Source organism: Coenobita brevimanus, chromosome 100, assembly GCF_032717465.1.
Source record: "Coenobita brevimanus isolate Jiangsu-jjx chromosome 100, ASM3271746v2, whole genome shotgun sequence".
Taxonomy (NCBI): domain Eukaryota; kingdom Metazoa; phylum Arthropoda; class Malacostraca; order Decapoda; family Coenobitidae; genus Coenobita; species Coenobita brevimanus.
In genome coordinates this window covers 16,569,896-16,589,939 of record NC_137053.1, presented here as the reverse complement: position 1 = coordinate 16,589,939, position 20,044 = coordinate 16,569,896, and the positions used below count along the sequence as shown (strand labels likewise).

Below are 20,044 nucleotides of genomic sequence, written 5' to 3'. Positions count from 1 at the left end.
TTGCAGAAGTGAGAAAGCAGTAAAACAGTTAAAGAATAATAAGGCACCAGGGGAGGATGGTTTATTTCCGGAAATGTTTAAAGTGGAGGGGGATAGAATAATAATGATCTTGACCAAGCTATTCAATAAGATATGGGTGACGGGGTTACTACCATCAGTTTGGAAGAATGGTGTAATTGTTAAAGTTCCGAAGAAGGGAGACCTGAGTGAATGTGGTAATTGGAGGGGAATCTCTTTGTCACCGATAGCTTTGAAAGTTTTCAGTAGAGTGTTGTTAAATAGGTTGGAGCCAGTGGTTGAGGGTATTCTGAGGGATGAACAGGCTGGTTTTAGAAAGGGGCGTGGTTGCAATGATCAGATCTTTATAGTTAGGCATTTGATGCAGCAAGTTAATGAAATGAGAGTACCGTTAAGTCTTTGTTTTGTTGATTTTGAAAAGGCTTTTGATAGTGTTTCGAGAGAGACTATGGGGAAGATCATGAGACATTATGGAATACCAGAGGAGTTTGTGAGGGTCATTATGAACATGCATGAGGACACATTTTGTAAAGTGATGGTTGATGGTTGTCTGAGTGATTCGTTTGAAGTCAAGTCCGGAGTAATTCAAGGTGGTGTTCTATCGCCTTTACTATTTATATTGGTCATTGATTACATTATGAAACGCGTTGGAACAGAAACCGGTGCAGGTATACTTTGGGGAGAGAACAGGAAACTTTTGGATTTAGATTATGCAGATGATATAGTTTTGATTTGTGATGGGGCAGAAGAGATGCCGAGAGTGTTGGACTGTTTGGTGAGTGAAGGTCGCAAGGTGGGTTTGGTTATTAATTGTGGAAAAACTGAAATAATCAATATGAATATGGAAAATGCGCAGGAATGTGTAATTGGAGGTATGGTTGTAAAGCAAGTTGATAGGTTTAAATATTTAGGTACTTATTTAGCCAAGGATGGTTCTTTGAACTTTGAATTCGAGGAAAGGTTAAAGAAGGCTAATCAGGCAATGGGAATGCTTAAAAATATTTGGAATAATAACAATTTCTCTGTGCATACAAAAATCAAACTTTATAAGGTAATGGTTAGGAGTATCTTAATTTATGGACACGAGTCTTGGTACAGCACAGTGACTATGGAAAATAAATTCTTGGTGATTGAAAATAAAGTACTTAGAAGAATATTAGGAGTTAAGTGGTGGGAAAGGATACCAAATAGTAGAATTAGAGAAATAACGGGAGTGCAGCCGATCGATGAATATGTTAGATTCTCACGATGGAAGTGGCTAGGACATGTGTATAGGAGACAGGGAATAGTACGAGGTACACCAGGGTGGGTGGCACTTGGTAGGAGAGGTAGAGGAAGGCCAAAAGAGACGTGGGTGAGGACAATGAGACGGGAAGCTGGAGATGAGTGTTGAGGAGATCTTGAGGAGTTAGCACAAGATAGGATGTGGTGGTGTGAGTTCATCGAGGCCCTATGCATCCCCGAGGGTGCCACAGGAAATGATTAATTGATTGATTGATATATATATATATATATATATATATATATATATATATATATATATATATATATATATATATATATATATATGTATATATAATTTGACATCTGGATAATACAAGAAACTAGTCTGTGTACTGTAAGGTTTGAAAACAATTTTCATGCCAGAAACCTGTCAGTAGCTTTGTTTTTGTAAACACACACACACACACACACACACACACACACACACACACACACACACACACACACACACAAAGTAACTACTTCAAAACAGTATATAAAGTACTATACAACCTAGCTGATTTTAGAACTGTTGTTATCTCCAATATACAGCATAAAAATGCCACATCACACATTCAACACATACTGTCCAACACTCATATGCCTGTAATTATTCTTCAGCGGTGAAAGATTTCTATTTCAAAATAGTATATAAAGTGCTATACAACCTAGTTGATTTTAAAACTGTTGTTATCTCCAATACACAGCATAAAAATGCCACATCACACATTCAACACATACTGTTCATTACTCATATGCCTGTAATTATTCTTCAGCAGTGAAAGATTTTTAGTCTCTGCCAGCTTTAACATATGGGTGTGAGACTATGGTGTGGCATGAAACTGAAAAGCCAAGGGTACAAGCAGTGGAGATGGGACTGTTGGGGAATGTACAGTATGTGGAGTACAGAGAGTGGATAGGATATGGAATAATTTATTTACCTACAGTATTTGTGGTATACAGGAAATGAGCTAAACTCATATTGTCCTGTCTCCATATCTACATTTATCTAGTCTAGTTTTAAATGCATGAATGTATTTTGCCAGCATCACCTCCTCGTCTATGCCATTCCAAGTACCTATGCTTCTGTTTGGGAAACTGAACCTTTCATTAATACATCTACTTCTCCTTAACTTGAAGTCATGACCTCTTGTTCCTCCATCGTCCAGCACAAAAAGATACTCTCTATCTGCCTTTCCCAGTTCTCTTACATTTTTGAAGTGGTACAAGGTAGGGTAGTGGATGTTGGAGTGGCCCTGGTGAGAGAGGATAGTGTTTGGAAACTCCCTGTACTGTTGTTTGCAGATGATACTGTGTTGTTGAGTGAAGACGAAGGGGAGCTGCAAGGCTTGGTGGATGAGTTTGAGAGAGTGTGTAAGAAACGGAATCTAAAGGTGAATGTAGGGAAGAGTAAAGTGATGGTCTTTGAGAGAGGTGAAGTCAATGAATGTACAGCGAGGTTGGATGGTGAGGAATTGGAAAATGTGAGTACGTTTAAGTACTTGGGTAGTGTGATGAGTAAAATGGAGGTTTGGAGGGTGAAGTGCTTGAAAGGGTACAGCAGGGAAGAAAGGTTGCTGGTTCTTTGAAAGCAGTGATAAGAAACAGGGAAGTGAGCATGGAAGTGAAAAAGTTACTACATGACAGAATTGTGATACCAACTCTAACGTACGGAAGTGAAGCTTGGACGTTGTTGGAAGGACACAAGTCAAGAGTGAGAGCAGTGGAAATGAGTTATTTAAGAGGAGCCTGTGGAGTCACATGGAGAGACAGGCTGACGAATGAGGATGTGACAGAGCGTTGTGGTGTTGATGTGGATGAGATAGGAAGCGTTATGAGGAACACACTGAGGTGGTTTGGCCATGTGGAGAGGATGGAGGGTGAAAGACTGACGAAGAGAGTGTATGTGAGTGAGGTGGAGGGGGAAAGAGGGAGGGGGAGGCCGAGGATGAGATGGAGGGATGGGGTGGAAAGGTATATGAGAGAGGGGGGTGTGAGTTGGGAGCAGGTGAGTGAAATGGCGGGGGACAGGGCGACTTGGAGGCGATTTGTTTGTGGCCACCCCAAACGGGATTGAGGCGTCTGGCAATAGATAGATAGATAGATGATCAAGTTACCTCTTTCCCTTCTCTCGTGCAGTGTTGGCAGCTCAGTTTTCCCAATCTCGCCTTGGAGGTCAGTTCCCTTAAGCACGATATCATCCTTGTAGCAGTCCGCTGAACCCTCTCAAGCTTATCAGTAAGCTCCTTCAAATGAGGCCACCATACCACAGCCACATACTCTAGTCTTAGTCTTATCGTGGTCAATATAAACTCCCTTAGCATTTCCTTGTCCATATAATTAAAAGCCACTGTCATGTTGTCAGTAATACATTAGTGCCTCCAGTGATTCTGTTTACATGATTTTCTGGTGACAAGTAATCCTGAATAATCACTCCCAAGTACTTCTCATCTTTTCTTTTACTAATTATCTCATTGCCCATTTTATATGTTCAATGCGGTCTTTTTTCACTCTCTCAGATTTCTAATACATCACACTTCTTGGCACTGAAATCCATTTTCCAATTCTGGCTCCAGCTGTGGAGTCTATCCAAGTCCTCTTGCAGTTCTTTACAACTATCAATATATTTAATATGTTTCATGATTTTTGGACATGTGGAGAGAATGGAGAATGAACGACTGACTAAGAGGGTGTATGTAGGTGAGGTGGAGGGAGGGAGAGGGAGGGGTAGACTGAGGATGAGGTGGAGGGATGGAGTTGAGAGGTATATGAGGGGGGGGGGTGAGTTGGGGGGAGGGTAGTCAAATGGTGGGTGACAGAGCGACTTGGAGGGGTTTTGTCTGCGGCCACCCTTTGCGTGATTAGGGCGTCGGGCTATAGATAGATAGATAGATGATTTTTGCATCATCTGTGAACATACTCATGTAGCTATTTGAACCTTCTGGCAAATCATTTATACATATCAGAAACATTATTGGGACTAGGATAGAGCCCTGGGGTACTCCACTGGTCACACTTTTCCATTGTGAAAACTTGTCCTTTATGACTGTTCTCATCTGCCTTCCTCTAAGATAATCTTCCATCCAATTTAATAGCTTCCCAGGCACTCCTCTCAAGGTTTTCAACTTCCACAGCAGTCTATTATAGGGCATCCTGTCAAATGCTTTCTTGAAATCTAGACAGACACAATCTGCCCACTGCTCTTTCTCTTGTATGACAACTATTACCCTATTATAGAAACTTAATAGGTTGGTAACACAAGATCTTCCTTCCCTAAAACCATATTGTCTTCGTGTTATCACTTTATTTTCTTCTAAATACTTAATCCATCTTTTTCTAATAATTTTTTCACAGATTCTACAAACAATATTAATAAGTGGTACAGGTCTGTAATTGAGTGGATCTTCCCTATCTCCTCATTTGAAGACTGGCGCAATGTACAGTATATTTGCTCTTTTTAAGTCTTTAGGTATCTGTCCACTTTCCAGAGAGCTCTTAATGATGACGTAAACTGGCCACACTAATTGGTCAGCACATTCTCTCAGGATCCATCGAGCCATACTATCTGGCCCCATTGCTTTCCTTACATCCACGTCCCTCATCAGCTGTAGCACCTCGTGCATGTCAACTACAATTTCTGCCATTCTCCTTATCCTAGGTTCCATTTCAGGTTTATTATAGTCCTCCTCCAACACAGACTGCAGCTTGTTGTTCATTACTTCACACAAATCTTCTTCTCTTTCTTAAGTTTCATCTCCATTTCCTAATCATCTTATTCTGTCCTTAACTTTCATTTTGCCATTTACAAACCTGTAAAACAGCTTAGGTTCTTTTTCACATTTAGTTACAATATCTATTTCGTATTTCCTTCCTTCCTCTCTCTGCACCCTTACATATTCATTTCTTACCTGCCTGTATTCCTCCCAAGACTTTTCACTATACCTTCTTCTCACTTTATTCCATACTCTGTTACCTGCCTGAAAAGCCATTCTACATCTATTGTTAAACCATTCTTTCTGCCTTACCAATGCTGTGGAGAATTTTGGGACATATTTACTGACTCCAATTTTATATACTTCAATTGAAAACTCATATTCTATCAACATTAGTGATCACAGTCATTTCCAGTATACACTCTGGAAAAAGTTCCTTAGGTAAGCAATGTCGGCCTTTCCATAACCATATTTATTTTTTCTGTTTTCCATCTCTTTCTCCTTCTCTAACTCCCACCACATTCATCTCAATAAACAGATGATCCCTTTTACGAAGGGGGCATTGGTAGGTTATGTTCTTCACATCACTCATCCCTGAGTGTCACTGAATGAGCAGTAAACCCCAACCACCCCTTGGATATAATTCGATTGGAATGCCTTACTTGCCCATTAAACCACCAGGGGCCATAACTTGGTTATATGGTTATAAACCAACGTAGTAAATGGTTTCCTGGAGTACAGGAAACCATTTGGCTTGTCACTCAGTATAGAGTCACCCATAGACAGAAGGAAGAGGAAAGGATGAAGGAAAGGAAGACAGAAGAGGAAGGAAAGAAGAGAGGAAAGGGCAGGCACCCGAGAGCAGCACTCATTGACCGAATGGTTCATGATCTTTTTTCGTCCACACCCTAGTCTGGAGGGGAGGCATAGAAAATACTATTACATCCATTTTTTCTCCACTGCAGTCTTCTACTTCCATTCCCAAAAGTTCAGCTGTGGTATTTTCAATTTCTATCTTTCTTAGTTTTTAAGTCAGTAAGAGTTAGAATCATCACACCTCCCCAGAACTTCCCCTCTCTATTCTTCCTTCACACATTATACAGCTGTTCATCCATCATCCAATCCTATGCTGCCCCATTAGCAGCGCAAGAGCCTGGGGCTAGGCAAGTTGGTCCCGACATGTAAGATGAGAGTGACCACCCTCATTCATCCCTGAGTGGCATTACATGAGCAATAAACCCCAACCATCCCCTGGACACAAACCAAAATAGGCTCAATCCAACTGGAGTGCCTTAATTACTCACTGAAACACCAGGCACCATAATTTGGCTCTATGGTTACCACCCTGCATAGTAAATGGTTTCCTGGTGTACAGGAAATCATTTGGCTTGTCACTCAGTGTAGTCAAAGATAGGCATATGGAGGAGGAAAAAGGGATGGAAAGAAAGAGAAAAGAGGGAATGTAAAGTCACCCATATACAGAAAGAAGATGAAAGAATGACAAAAAAGACAGACAGAAGAGGAAGGAAGGAAGACAGGAAAGGGCAGACACTCAATGCTGCACTACATCGAGTGAGTGGATGGTGAGCGCCCCCACCTACCACCAGTTATAGTTGTTCCATCCAAATAATTTTGTATCAATATCCCGGGGCAATTTAGTCTCGACCAAGCAAATAATTTTAGGTTTCTTTTCATTTATATAGCTTCCAATTTCCCATTTCTTAGATAAGCCATCTACATTGCTATACATGATTTTTAGACTTACTGCCCATTTCGTCTTTACTCATTCTTCTCTTCTTCATATTCACAACTGTCCCCCTTGCTTCCTTCACTTCTGATTCCTCACATACCACGTCCTTACTTTCACAACCATCACTCTCCCCTCCAAATTCTTACATTCTTCTTCTGCTCTCCTGTTTTTTTTTTTTTCCTTTATTTGTTCCGTCAAAAATTTTAAAACTTCTCTTTCTTCTTTATTCAAATCTTCTCTTATTATAATATTTTCCATCCCTGCTTCTTTACTTAGTTTCCAGTCACTTTAAGTATGTCATTTCCTACACTTTCTGATGACAGCTTAACTCTCACTGGTCTTGCTTCTCCCTTCTTATTTGACCCTACCCTCCTTACTTCCTCAATTTCTTTTTCCCACTTGCTTCCTTCTGGATCAATCTTGCCCAATATTTTTCTCACTTGATACAAGTCCTGAGTCTCACTGATCTATCCTTTTCTTCCTCCTCCCTGTCTCCAAATATTGCTACACATCTGTTCCATTACGGTATACAGTTTCTCTCACTATTTTTCTTTCTACAATATTTTAACTACATTTTCTTCCTCTTTTTTCTTGTTCATTTCCCTTTCTTCCAGAATGATTTCCCTTAAGCTAACCATTTGTTGTTCTTCCACATGTGCCCACCTTGCCTTTTGCTCTTTTAACACACTACTCACCTCCACTTTATTACTGCCCTCTTCTAATTTTCTCCTAAATTCAATATTTTCTTGTTTCAAATACTCAATCTCCTGGTTTGCTTTTTCATTGGCCTGTATCAGACTCTGCATTTTGTTTTCAGTCATTTCAGACAAATTTCTTGATACTGAATCCTAACATTCTTTTCTTTTTTGCCAATTCTCATAATCAACATTTTCATCAAATCCATTACGTGTGTTTCACTGTCAAATCCTGGAAATTCAGATCCCTCAGTGTTTACATTGCCAGCCATGTTTGTTGGTGCTACGACCAGCTGTTACCAAAATTAAACATTCATGTTTGTTCAGTTACTTACTGACAATGGCTCTTTGCATTTTTGACAGACAATATTAAATAATAACTCACAATGCTTTAAACTTTGGAGAACACCTAATGGAGACAGGACAAAAATAATTCCTGAAAACTACTCAAGGTTTGTGGAGGAGGTTGGTCGGAACACTTCTGACTGCTGTGACTCCTGATGATTTGTGAAAGATGCAGAGTGAGGAAGTCTGTGGACACCAGAATCACAGACAGTATACTGAGATGGTATGGTTATGTGGAGAGAATGGATGACAACAGAGTGGTGAAAAAAGTATATCCGAATGAGTAAGGAGGGAGAAGATAAGGTAGGCCAAGAAGGTGAAGAGATATGGGAATGAGTGTGTGAGGAAGAGAGGTATGCAAGTTGGTGAGGTTAGGGGACTGATAATATATCACGCTGGCTGTTTGAATTTGTGTGAAGAAGCATTTGACCAGGGATTTGGCATCCCTTTTCAATGTGACAGCGTTTGGACTGTCTCGATCGGACAGGTATGTGTGAAGCTACAGTACGTGGTGGAAACCTTTTGGCCTATCGATGAAGTCAGGATTCTGAGGGCTTGAATGATGTGTGAATGGAAGCATGACCCACTGAAACAGAAAAACTTTGGTTATCTGGACGCTGCTACTCACCCCGTCCTAGGGTGGGAAAGGTGTGGACGACGATGACGATGATACAGATGGATTTCACTCTACTACAACCACAACAGGGAATGGCATTTGTATGAAAGGTACAGTGCTCCCATAAGAATGACATGAGTCTACAAGTTAAGCAACTACCCACCCAACTATCATTCCTAAACAGAGAACTTGGTCGTGCATACATACACAAGAAAATCGAAGCCAAGACTCTCACACTATGAAAAGTCTCATTACTCATTTCATATTTATTTTTTCCTCATGTACAGCATGTTGGTGCCTGTACAGGGCAAACAGTTACATCGACTGCCTGGTGGTGGCTTACAGTCCTTGGCAACAGCACCAGGTTCCTACAGTACTGTCATAAAGTATTACCACTTAACTGGGAGCCTCAGCACCACAACAGCAACCCAGAGAAAGCTTTCCCATCAGCAAGTGTTTAGAGCAGCCACCAATTCCACCAATAACAGGGTGCCTCAGCACCAGAGAAGAAAGATCCCCCACCAGTGTTTAGAGCAGTCATCAAGTGAACAAGGTTCAAGCTTGCAAATATTGAGTGCCATCTTTCAGAGTGATAAGACTGCTTTCATTCATGAATCACACACCCATTTAACATTTTACACAAATTCTGTTTTTTTGCATTCACAATTCACTCAATGGAATGATTCAACTTTACACAAATACATAAAATAAAGCAGATGGAAGACGAGACTATTTTGACATACCGCAACATATACAGCTATAAGTATTTACTGAACTGTAAAATTTATCCCTCATACAATTATTATTAAGCATTTTTGGTAGAGGATCCTGACCCAGGGGATATATGATACCTGTCTTAATTTTAAAAAAAGGAAAAGTTACTTCTTTATACTGAACACTTGAAACATTATATAATGAAGCTCATTTATTTGGTAAGAGGTGGCTTTTCTATATTAGACTGATTTGTGATGTACTGTTCAAGGCTTGCATGTGACTGAAATCTCTGATCCTATGTACTGTTACTCCCAAATACTTAAACACCAACCAATCCATCAAAACATTCTCATAATTCTATCATCAACTTGCTACCTATGTCTATGTTTTCTATCCTTTTTCCTTTCATCATCAGAATGATGTCCTATTTTCTCCCTCCCTGATCGTCTCCTGTCTTCTCTCTCTGGATCTCGATCTTCCTGATGACTCCTATGCTTTTTTGACTCTCTTTCCCCACTGTCATGCCTTTTCTTGCATTTCTCCTCCCTTTCTCCATTCTCCTCTCGTCTCCGCTCTTGGTCCCTGCCATCTTCACTATTGTGCCTCCTCTTCCTTTCTCTCCTATCTTCCTTCTTCCTCTGCTCAGGCTGCTCTTCCTCACTCCTCCTAGTACCAGTGCTCCTATCTTCACCTCCACTTGCATTCCTCTTCCTTCGTTCATTACTCTGGTCATCCTGCCTGCTCCTTCGAGGATGGTTGTCTCGGCTTCTCTCTCTTCTTGCTGAGCGTTCATCTCTGTGTCTCTCCCTTATTTCATTGCTTTCCTCTCGTCTAACAAACTCCTCCTCACTCTCACTCCTATTCTTCCTGCCTCTACTCTTTGATCTTTGTTCAGTCTTCCTGTTTAGCCTCTCTCTCTCTGGATCTTTGGCTTCTCTCTTCCTTGGCTCTTTCTTGTGTTTCTTCTTCTTTCTGTCATCATCTGCAAAAGTCATAATAAATTATTATAATTCCTCTCTTTCCCATCATTATATAATAATGGGTCAGGAAGCAAAAAGGAGTCAAAGCAATTATTAAATGGGTTAGGCAGCAACAAGGAGAAAAGAGCCCTAAAGTATAACAACTATCCACAAGATGTCCAACAAAATAAGTCCTACATCCCTTCACTGATCTTATATATAAGCCTTAAAAATTCTCACCTCCACCTCACAGACAAAGATTATCCATACTCAATGTTTTAACATGAAGCTGATCTCACAACATCTCTGGAAAAAACATTTGTGCTGAATACAGTACAGTACCAAGTTGAATAGGGAGTTCTACCCTTGTCACATTTATCACACTGAATCAGTAACTTGCAAGTTACCAATTCAGTGTGTGGGTGGACAAGGGGTCCACATTAGGTAACATGGTGGTGGGATGTGGATGAAAAAGCCACAGTTAAAGAGAAAGGGCTTTTACAGTGATGGAAACATGGCAGTATCAGAGAACGGTACTTGGCTGCTAAAAACGAGGTATACAGGGCAAAATAAGAATCTCAGACTTACACTGGATAACCATAAGAGTACTGAAAGGAAGAATGTGGTATTCAGGTTGAAAAAACACATGGAGAAACAAAACTGAGACATTGTAAGTGAGCAGAGTGTGAAGAATGATGAAGGAAAGGTAGTGGTAGACAGAGTATATTAAAGATTCTTAGACAGGGCATTTTATCTTGTTGCTGAAGGAGTCTGGCTGGAACTAGGAAGGTCTGGAGTAAGAGCATCCACTGTTGGCCCCTTGGCCTTTGATTGATGCTGCTACTGTGAGCAGGACAACTGACAGGATGCAGTTAGGGATGGCAACAGGTGTGTCTGGGTTGAAAGCTGGAATGCTGAAGGCCTCAAGAGATGGGAGTGGGTTTCGTTACCGATTCGATAAATTTATATTGGCGGACATACAAGAAGTGCACGCTGCTAATGAGGAACACCCTCCCAAGGAAGTGTTGCAATGGATAGACGAGGCTGATGCAAAGACCAACGCCAGGCAGAGTCAAGTTAAGCAGCCTAGTATGACGGAGGGGAATACACAGCTGTGTATGTCAAGAATAAGCAAGATCCTTGCTGCCAAGGATAAGCTCATGGAAGAGGTGAAGGAACAGGAAGTGAGCAGCCTAAGAACAGAGGAAGTTCTGGTTGGTATCGACAAACTCTTCCATTTCTACACAGACAGGCAGGCAAGAAATAAACAGAAGAAGAAAGACGGTCATAACAAGTTACACACAGAGGGCTCAAGTTAGTGAAATTGAGGAACCAGCTACTCTGCTCCTGTTCCTGTTGAGGATGAAGAGGATGCAATGTCAGAAGTGTCAGCATTGAACTTCGAGGGGTTTATGGCCGAAGTGAGTGACTGAGGCTCCTGGGGAAGGTGCTCAAGAGGAGTCTGTGGAGGGAAGAGTTGGTGCGGTGGGAGGTGTGGCGCTATAAGTGTTGCCGCATTTCAGAACCCCTGTTATTTAAGTCCATCAGGCCTGTTGCAGATTGGCCTGGGAGGAAGGTAGAGTCCCGGAGGATTGGAAGTCAGGTATAATTATTCCCTTGTACAAAGGAAAAGGGGAAAAAGAAGTGTGTGGTAATCATAGGGGCATTTGTCTTCTTAGTATAATAGGAAAAGTGTGTGGTAGGATACTTATTGACAGAGTTAGAGAAAGAACAGAGAAATTAGTTTGAGAAGAACAGGGAGGCTTTAGGAAGGGAAGAGGTTGTGTAGATCAGATATTCATTCTCAGATCTTTAGTGGAAAAGTTTCTAGAGAAGGGAAAGAAGATGTATGCGGCTTTCATGGATTTGGAGAAAGCATATGACAGGGTGGATAGACTAGGATTGTGGAAAGTGTTAAGAATATATGGAGTAGATGGGAAGTTGTTGAATGCTGTGAAGAGTATGTACGATGGTGCGAAGGCTGCATTGCGTGTGGATGGTGAACTAAGTGAATTTTTCTCTTTGAAAGTTGGGTTGAAACAGGGATGTGTCATGTCTCCATGGTTGTTCAATCTGTACATGGATGGGGTAATGAAAGAGGTACAAGGTAGGGTAGTGGATGTTGGAGTGGCCCTGGTGAGAGAGAATAGTGTTTGGAAACTCCCTGTACTGTTGTTTGCAGATGATACCGTGTTGTTGAGTGAAGACGAAGGGGAGCTGCAAGGCTTGGTGGATGAGTTTGAGAGAGTGTGTAAGAAACGGAATCTAAAGGTGAATGTAGGGAAGAGTAAAGTGATGGTCTTTGAGAGAGGTGAAGTCAGTGAATGTACAGCCAGGTTGGATGGTGAGGAATTGGAAAATGTGAGTACGTTTAAGTACTTGGGTAGTGTGATGAGTAAGGATGGAGGTTTGGAGGGTTAAGTGCTTGAAAGGGTACAGCAGGGAAGAAAGGTTGCTGGTTTTTTTAAAGCAGTGATAAGAAACAGGGAAGTGAGCATGGAAGTGAAAAAGTTACTACAAGACAGTATTGTGATACCAACTCTAACGTACGGAAGTGAAGCTTGGACGTTGTTGGAAGGACACAAGTCAAGAGTGGGAGCAGTGGAAATGAGTTATTTAAGAGGAACCTGTGGAGTCACATGGAGAGACAGGCTGACGAATGAGGATATAAAGGAGCGTTGTGGTGTTGATGTGGATGTGATAGGAAGCGTTATGAGGAACACACTGAGGTGGTTTGGCCATGTGGAGAGGATGGAGGGTGAAAGACTGACGAAGAGAGTGTATGTGAGTGAGGTGGAAGGGGAAAGAGGGAGGGGGAGGCCGAGGATGAGATGGAGAGATGGGGTGGAGAGGTATATGAGAGAGGGGGGTGTGAGTTGGGAGCAGGGGAGTGAAATGGCGGGGGACAGGGCGACTTGGAGGCGATTTGTTTGTGGCCACCCCAAACGGGATTGAGGCGTCTGGCAATAGATAGATAGATAGATAGGCCTGTTGTCTACTGTTGTTAAGGTGACTACCCATATTTTTGTTATTGTAGCTATAGCTTTAGTACAATGTCTGAAAAATATGACCTTTATTATGTCTCTAAGGGCCAAAAAATGTCCAGGTATGAGGGGGTACTGCCCATATGTAATTATTCCCATAAGATTATGTATTCCCAGTACATGAATTCCCAGTGAGCGAGGTTGTGGACCACCCAATCTCTCGCGCACTGTGCGAGCCAACTGTATTTACAGTAATCCCTTAAGACCCAGGTGCCCAAGTCCTGGACACCCCAAGTCCCGGACATTTTGGGCTTGGGACCAGAAATGACAAAAAAAATGTAAAAATGCAGAAAAAAAAGCTGATACATGTTCATCCCTAGGCTAAATTTGCCGCACAGTGACGAACAGCTGTGTTTTGGTGCATAGTTCTGGCGACATCCACTAGAGCGCCCCTGCATCCTCCTCACTTCCTGCCTATCTACCGTCATAACTGCACACTTGTCGCCATGGCTGCCCATGTGCTCGCTTTTGTGGTGGACAGTGAATAAAGTGCAATACCTCACCACCAGACCACATGGGAATTTAGTGTTGTGCAGTGTCAAGAAATTAGAATTCAGAGTGCAAAGGCTTAAGTGCAGAGTACAAAACTGGCGTTTTGCAAGTAAGAACAGAATGTGCATTGTTAAACAATTATAATTCACAGTGAAAAAGATTAAGTGCAGCATAACACTGGATTACTGTACGTGCTTCAAGTGCACCTTCACCACCGTCGGTGCCATAAAGGAAGCGGGTTAATCTTCGTGACGGTCACGGACAAGTCGTAAGTACTCTGTACACTAAATATTTTCCATACTCACTTCTAATTTCTCATTCTCTGGTTCCTTTTCATTTATTTTACGGTTTCTGTCCTTTATTTGTGTGAACAGGGTCCTAAATAGGTGCTATGCATGTCCAGTAGGGAGTTATTTAGGTGGCTTTCAAAGTAAGGTTGGGTAGGGGTCTAAAAGTACCTGTCCAGGGGCATTTTTCCCAAGTCCCGGACAAAACTACTGTATGTCTTAGACATGCCATTGGCTCCACTCCAACGGATCTTGGAAGGATATCATCATCAAAGGCTTTTCGTCTCATTAACTCTCCTCCTCTTACTGACTCCCTTCAACCTCTGTCTCTTCGTCGCACTGTTGCATCTTTATCTCTTTTCTATCGCTACTTTAATGGTCACTGCTCATCTGAACTGTCTGCTTGCATTCCTCCACCTCTACGACGGGCGCGTAGCACCCGTCTGGCAGCAAACTCTCATCCCTTTTCTGTCCAACTCTCTAATGCAAGAGTTAACCGTTACTCTCAGTCTTTCATTTATGCAACAGGTCAGCTCTGGAACTGTCTCCCTCTGTCTGTATTTCCTGCTGCCTATGATCTCCAGTCTTTCAAACGCAGTGTGTCCAGGCATCTCAAAATGATCGGATCTTGAATTTGGCTCTCTATTGTATTTTGTTTTTCTCTTGGAGGGAACTATTACTGCGGGCTCATGGCCTTTGGTTCCTTCTTCCTTGCATAAAAAAAAAAAAAAAAAAAAAAATCATCCGGACCTCCTTTCCCACCCTAGGGCAGGGTGAGGAGTGGCGATGTCAAACAGCCCAAATTTGCCTAATCCAATAGGCCACGCTTCCATTAACTAATCATTCAAACCCCCAGAATCCTGGCTCTATTGGATGCGTTAACCCCTTAAATGCGGATCGTTGCGTTTGCGACGCTCGCCAAAAAGGACATAACAGCGGAGCGTCGTGTTTGCGATTCGAGTTAATTTTGAATAAACGCGGGCAAGGATGTTCCAGCTGGTATTGTCTATCAGTACCACCACCCTTTAGCTACAATTAGCATACTGTACTTTACCTTTGTACTACTGACCTCCGTTGTTGCCAAGTATCGCATTTTCCCCCCCTCCCCCCCCCACCACGGCCCGGCCAGCCTGGCTGTGATACATGGCAGCGCTCTGACTGCTCAGAACTGTAAATCTGCACTCTCCTCTCACAAGCAGTTTATGCTAATAGGAAACGCTTGCTTCCCCAGTTGTAACACTAGCTTTTTTTCGCATGGTTTGCCCCTGTTTAGCATCAGTTTACTGCAGGCTTTCAAAGTGACATTATGGCGAGTTCTAGCTCTTCCGAGTCAGTGCGAGCGGCCAACAGGAACAAGAATCAAGTGACGGGCGTAAGGCAGAATAAAAAGCACGCCGCGGTGATCTTTTGGGAAGTAATATGATTGAAAATAATGTAGTATACATGTTTTTAGCTGTGAAAATGGAAATGTTTGTAGAGTGACGGGAAGACTGCCGCCGCGCTGCATGTCGGCCGTACGCTCCGTTGATTTTAGCCTTATTTTCAGTGCTTATTGTACAAATACGGATTCCAAACTACCTGAACGTTGTAGTATAAAGTTTACTGTGACAGAATGAGGCTGTGGTAGAGGGGAAACCGGGTTGCTGGAGGTGTGAAAGTGAAGATTTGGTTACCCAACTTTGTAAGTCTCCACAAGTGCTTGGGTAGTCCACGAAGGCTCAACACCTGTCTCTGGAGAAAGCTGAATGTAAGTGCTATCTGCCATACCAAGTATAATGTTCTAGGGTTAATCTCTGATTTTTGGCTAATATTTTCCTACAGGTACTCAGACCGCGATACAACCCCGCCACTCGGGGGGGGGGTCGACTGTTCATGGCCGCCATTAGGGGTTAAAAACATTCATCACGTTCTGTAACTTCACAAAAACGTACCCGATATAGTCAATCATATATATATATCTATATCTATCTATCTATCTATATATATATGTACATATATATGTATATACAGCGGAGTCTCTTTTATCCGAAAATCGAGGGACTTTCAAAGTTTCGTTTAATCAATTTTTTCAGATAAAAGATACTGTAATAATATGTAGGATACAAGGGAACAGTATTTTACTCACCCATCACCCATTTCTGGCGACATCTAGTCCACCAGTCCACCACCAGCACCCCAAAAGCCACTCAGTCATCACCAAAACAATACACTGTAGTAACTACTGTACATATATAACTGCAATTTTGTAACTGTAATATAAACTGTCAACTTAAATAAATCTTCACTCAAATAAACTTAAATAAACCTTGACCAAAACAATTACGTAATTCACTGTAAGCAATTCAAACAAACAAACTCTTAAACCTAAATGTTTTTTCATATTTTCTGTTTCCTTATTCAATCATTTCCACATCATCCACATTATATCTCACATCATCCAAATCTTCTGAGGTGGTGGATGGGGTTCGGCGCAGCAACCGTAAACTAACACTTGTTGCATGAAACAAGCCCGACGTGTGTGAATTTTTGGATAGATTTCAGATTTTTACGGTTAACTGAAATGAGAACATTTTATTAAAACTTATGGTTAATAGCATATTACGGTTAAAAGAATTTCAGATAAATGAGACTTCACTGTACATATATATATATACAGGTAACTCGCACGGAACACGAGGGTTTCGTTCCTACCGTGCCGTGTTAGGTGCGAAATCGCGTATATTTAAACTACTCCGTATTTTGCTCCCTAGACCCCCCAAATGTGTTGTTTTGCTGTTATCTGTCACTAGAAAGCACTTTAAGTGGTTAGAAGGTTTATTTAATGTTATAACTCACAAATACAGTACTCCTGAGCAAAACTTCAACACACAAATACTGTACGTAAACACAAGGAAACATTCCGACGCCGATCGTAGGTAATAAATTAGGTTAACTGGTACCAGTGCTTTAACTTACAAGTACATACCAGAACAGTACATATTTAACTTAGAAATGCAGTACTGTGATATCGAATGATTTCAGTACATAATCTGTTAGGAATGGCTGGAAAAAAAAAAAATGTTATGAATACATTTTCACCTTTTTGATATATGTTTATGGTAGTTTTGAGTTATTTTTTACGTTATCGTTGTGCCCATGCTTGGAAAAGGGAGCGAAAGAGTTGAATTTTCAGTCCTAAATGAGAAAACTGCACGTCCTCCAAGGCTAGACTCTGCCACGGGAGAATAAAGTGAATTGGGTCAGTCCGATTAGCAATAAGGAAGTTGTGTCACAACTTCCAGCTCCCACACCACGAGAATGGCTAAAAATAGAATCGTAATGCAGTTTCAGAACTAACAATAAGTCTAATTATTACGAATACAGATACAAAGCAGAAATAAATACGTTTACAGACAGGGAAAACGTATTTCTTCCGTCATAACATGTTCATCTTTCTCAATCATTTTACGTTCATCTTTATCATTTTACCTTGTTATTTTCGCAATATATATTGCTGTCTCGTAAACAGGGTGGTTGTTTGTGTTTTGCAAGGGAGGAAAAAGGTTGTATTTTCTGTCTGGGTCGAGATAATGGGTGTAACTATGTGTGGTTAGGCATGGCCACGAGCGAAAAAATCGTACATCCACTCATCACGATAGCCGGTGGTGAACTGACAGATGATACATGAGACTATGAAGTCAAGGTCATGTCCCAGATTTTCGTTCACTTCCCGAAAGTTTTCACAGTTTTCTACAAGTTGCAAACCATTACAGAAAACCTGAGCAAATAGGTAAAGATACCAAGACAAAAATGTATTTTTCTCTTATTATAAGTCTTTAACGAACAAACAAAAAAATAAGGCAATATTCCGACGCCGATCATGGGTAATCATATAAATCAGGTTAACTGGTTACAAGGCTTTATTTAATGCTTTAATTGCTTACAAGTACATACCAGAACAGTAAATATTTAACTTACAAATACAGTACTGTAGAAAAGCAGTACAGTAAGAGTTTAACGAACAAACAAAAAAGGCAATATTCCGACGCCGATCATGGGTAATCATATAATTCGGGTTATCTGGTTACAAGGCTTTATTTAATGCTTTAACTTTATTTAAGTGCTTACAAGTACAGTACATACGAGAACAGTAAATATTTAACTTACAAATACTGAACAGCACTGTGGAAAAAACGAACAAATAAAAAAGGCAATATTCTGACGCCTATCAGGTAAACTGGTTATAAGACTTTATTTCTTGCTTTAACGTTATTTAATAGTACTTTAAGTTGCACATAAACTTACCAGAACAGTACAGTACTGTAAATATTTAACTTACAATTACTGTGCTACTGTACTCGGGAATGTCTCACTCACTGACTAATTTCCCGCCTAGATCGTCACGTAATCAAAACAAACCGCGCGCTGCGGTGACGTTCGAGGATTTGATCTTTCAAAGGCCTCTCCTGCGTTAATTTGTAGTTTTCATAATGGTTTATTAATCTTACGTTGTCTTATATGTATCCCAGCCCTTACCGTGTATAATTGCGAGCGCGTTCCGTGAGATCGTGTTCCGTGCGAGTTACCTGTATATATATATATATATATACATAAGTAATCCCTCCAATATCCGACGTAATAGGGCCATAGGCAGGTCCGGATAGTGGTCCTGTTCTGATATTGGGCCCCAGCTTATGGACTTGTACTTATGGACCCTAACTCAGAGAAACACCTATACAACTCCCTCTGGACATGCATAGCACCTATTTAAGACCCAAATCACACCAATAAGGCACATAAATGACTGAAATAAATGCAAAAGAACCATAAAATGAGGGTTTAGAGGTAGGTTCGTACAATAATAAACATTCTGGTTACTGGCTCCTGGACTGGTACTTATGGACCCTAACCTAGCCTAACTCGGAAAAACATCTTCCTACTGCACATGCATAGCTCCTAACACCCTATTCACACCAATAAAGGACATTAACCCTTTAACCACGGGTGTCTTCCCAGAATGACATTGGAAAAACTGGACCAAACCGCGGGTGTCATTCTCGAATGTTTGTGAATATTTTGAATACCACGCGTTTTTTCCGTGTGCCAATTGTTTCAAGGGAGGGTAGCTATTAAGTTCTTTCACTCCAGCCGACCCCCACTTCCCTCCTCCCACCCCCCGGGCCCCCCACCCCACCCCTGACCAAACATGCATCAGTATCTGTCCAGCTGTGTGATTGACAACACCGCTGATGTGGCAGTGAAGTGCGGGCAATTACAGTGCCTTTTACCTGCCTCAGTGAACACAGAGTGGGTGTTTATCGTATGTGCAATGTTCATATATGTTTATAGTATTGTTATCAGAATGAGGTTGGCATTTGGTAATGGTGTGTGAGCGAAAAATAGATTTTACAACACCGCTGATGTGGCAGTGAAGTGCGGGCAATTACAGTGCCTTTTACCTGCCTCAGTGAACACAGAGTGGGTGTTTATCGTATGTGCAGTGTTCATATATGTTTATAGTATTATTATCAGAAGGAGGTTGGCATTTGATAATGGTGTGTGAACGAAAAAGTGATTTTAGAATGCTCACTTCTAATGGCACTGCCCATCCAGTGATAGTCAACGAAATCATGAAACCTACATCACTGCAAAGCCGAAGGTTAGTACTTTCTAATGGTACCTTATTTTTCGCTCTAGATTTATTCTGTGCAGAATTATAAAGGTTTAAAGTTTGTTTACATTTTGGCTGGAACCCCTGCGGGAGAGGCGGGTCGGGGCAAAACAATGCCCGCGGTTAAAGGGTTAAAGAGTGAAATGAGGTGTTTGAGGTAAGTATAGTATGGAAAAAAGTACAGTATGAAACATTCTGCCTACTTAAACCGTGTCCATGGCCATCTCGATGAATAACCGCCTCCTCTCGGACTCTGACAGTAAGAAGGATTTCCTGAAGAACTTCCAGTACACTGTTCATGAAACTTACACTGAACTTAGTTAATCGCACTCAGAAGTCCGTTCTCTTCACAGTGCGCACTCGTCTAACTTATGCTCCATTGTAACTTACTAAATGTTGCACTCTGCACTTTACCTTTTCCCACTCTTCTAACTATTTTCTAAAGCAAAAACAAACAAGTCTATTTACATTAAATTTTGTTCCAAATTAGTCATTTCA

The 20,044-nt window shown here is 41.3% G+C and overlaps 1 protein-coding gene across 1 annotated transcript in view; it reads right to left on the bottom strand.

The window, feature by feature from the left end:
• Positions 1 to 8,535: 8,535 nt before the first annotated feature.
• LOC145414693 (uncharacterized) overlaps positions 8,536 to 20,044 on the bottom strand; it is a 93,384-nt gene continuing 81,875 nt past the window's right edge. Inside the window, exon 4 of the mRNA XM_080284214.1 lies at positions 8,536 to 10,096. Coding sequence (XP_080140340.1) covers positions 9,486 to 10,096 — 611 coding nt within the window. The 3' untranslated portion in view covers positions 8,536 to 9,485. The remainder of the gene's footprint in view (positions 10,097 to 20,044) is intronic.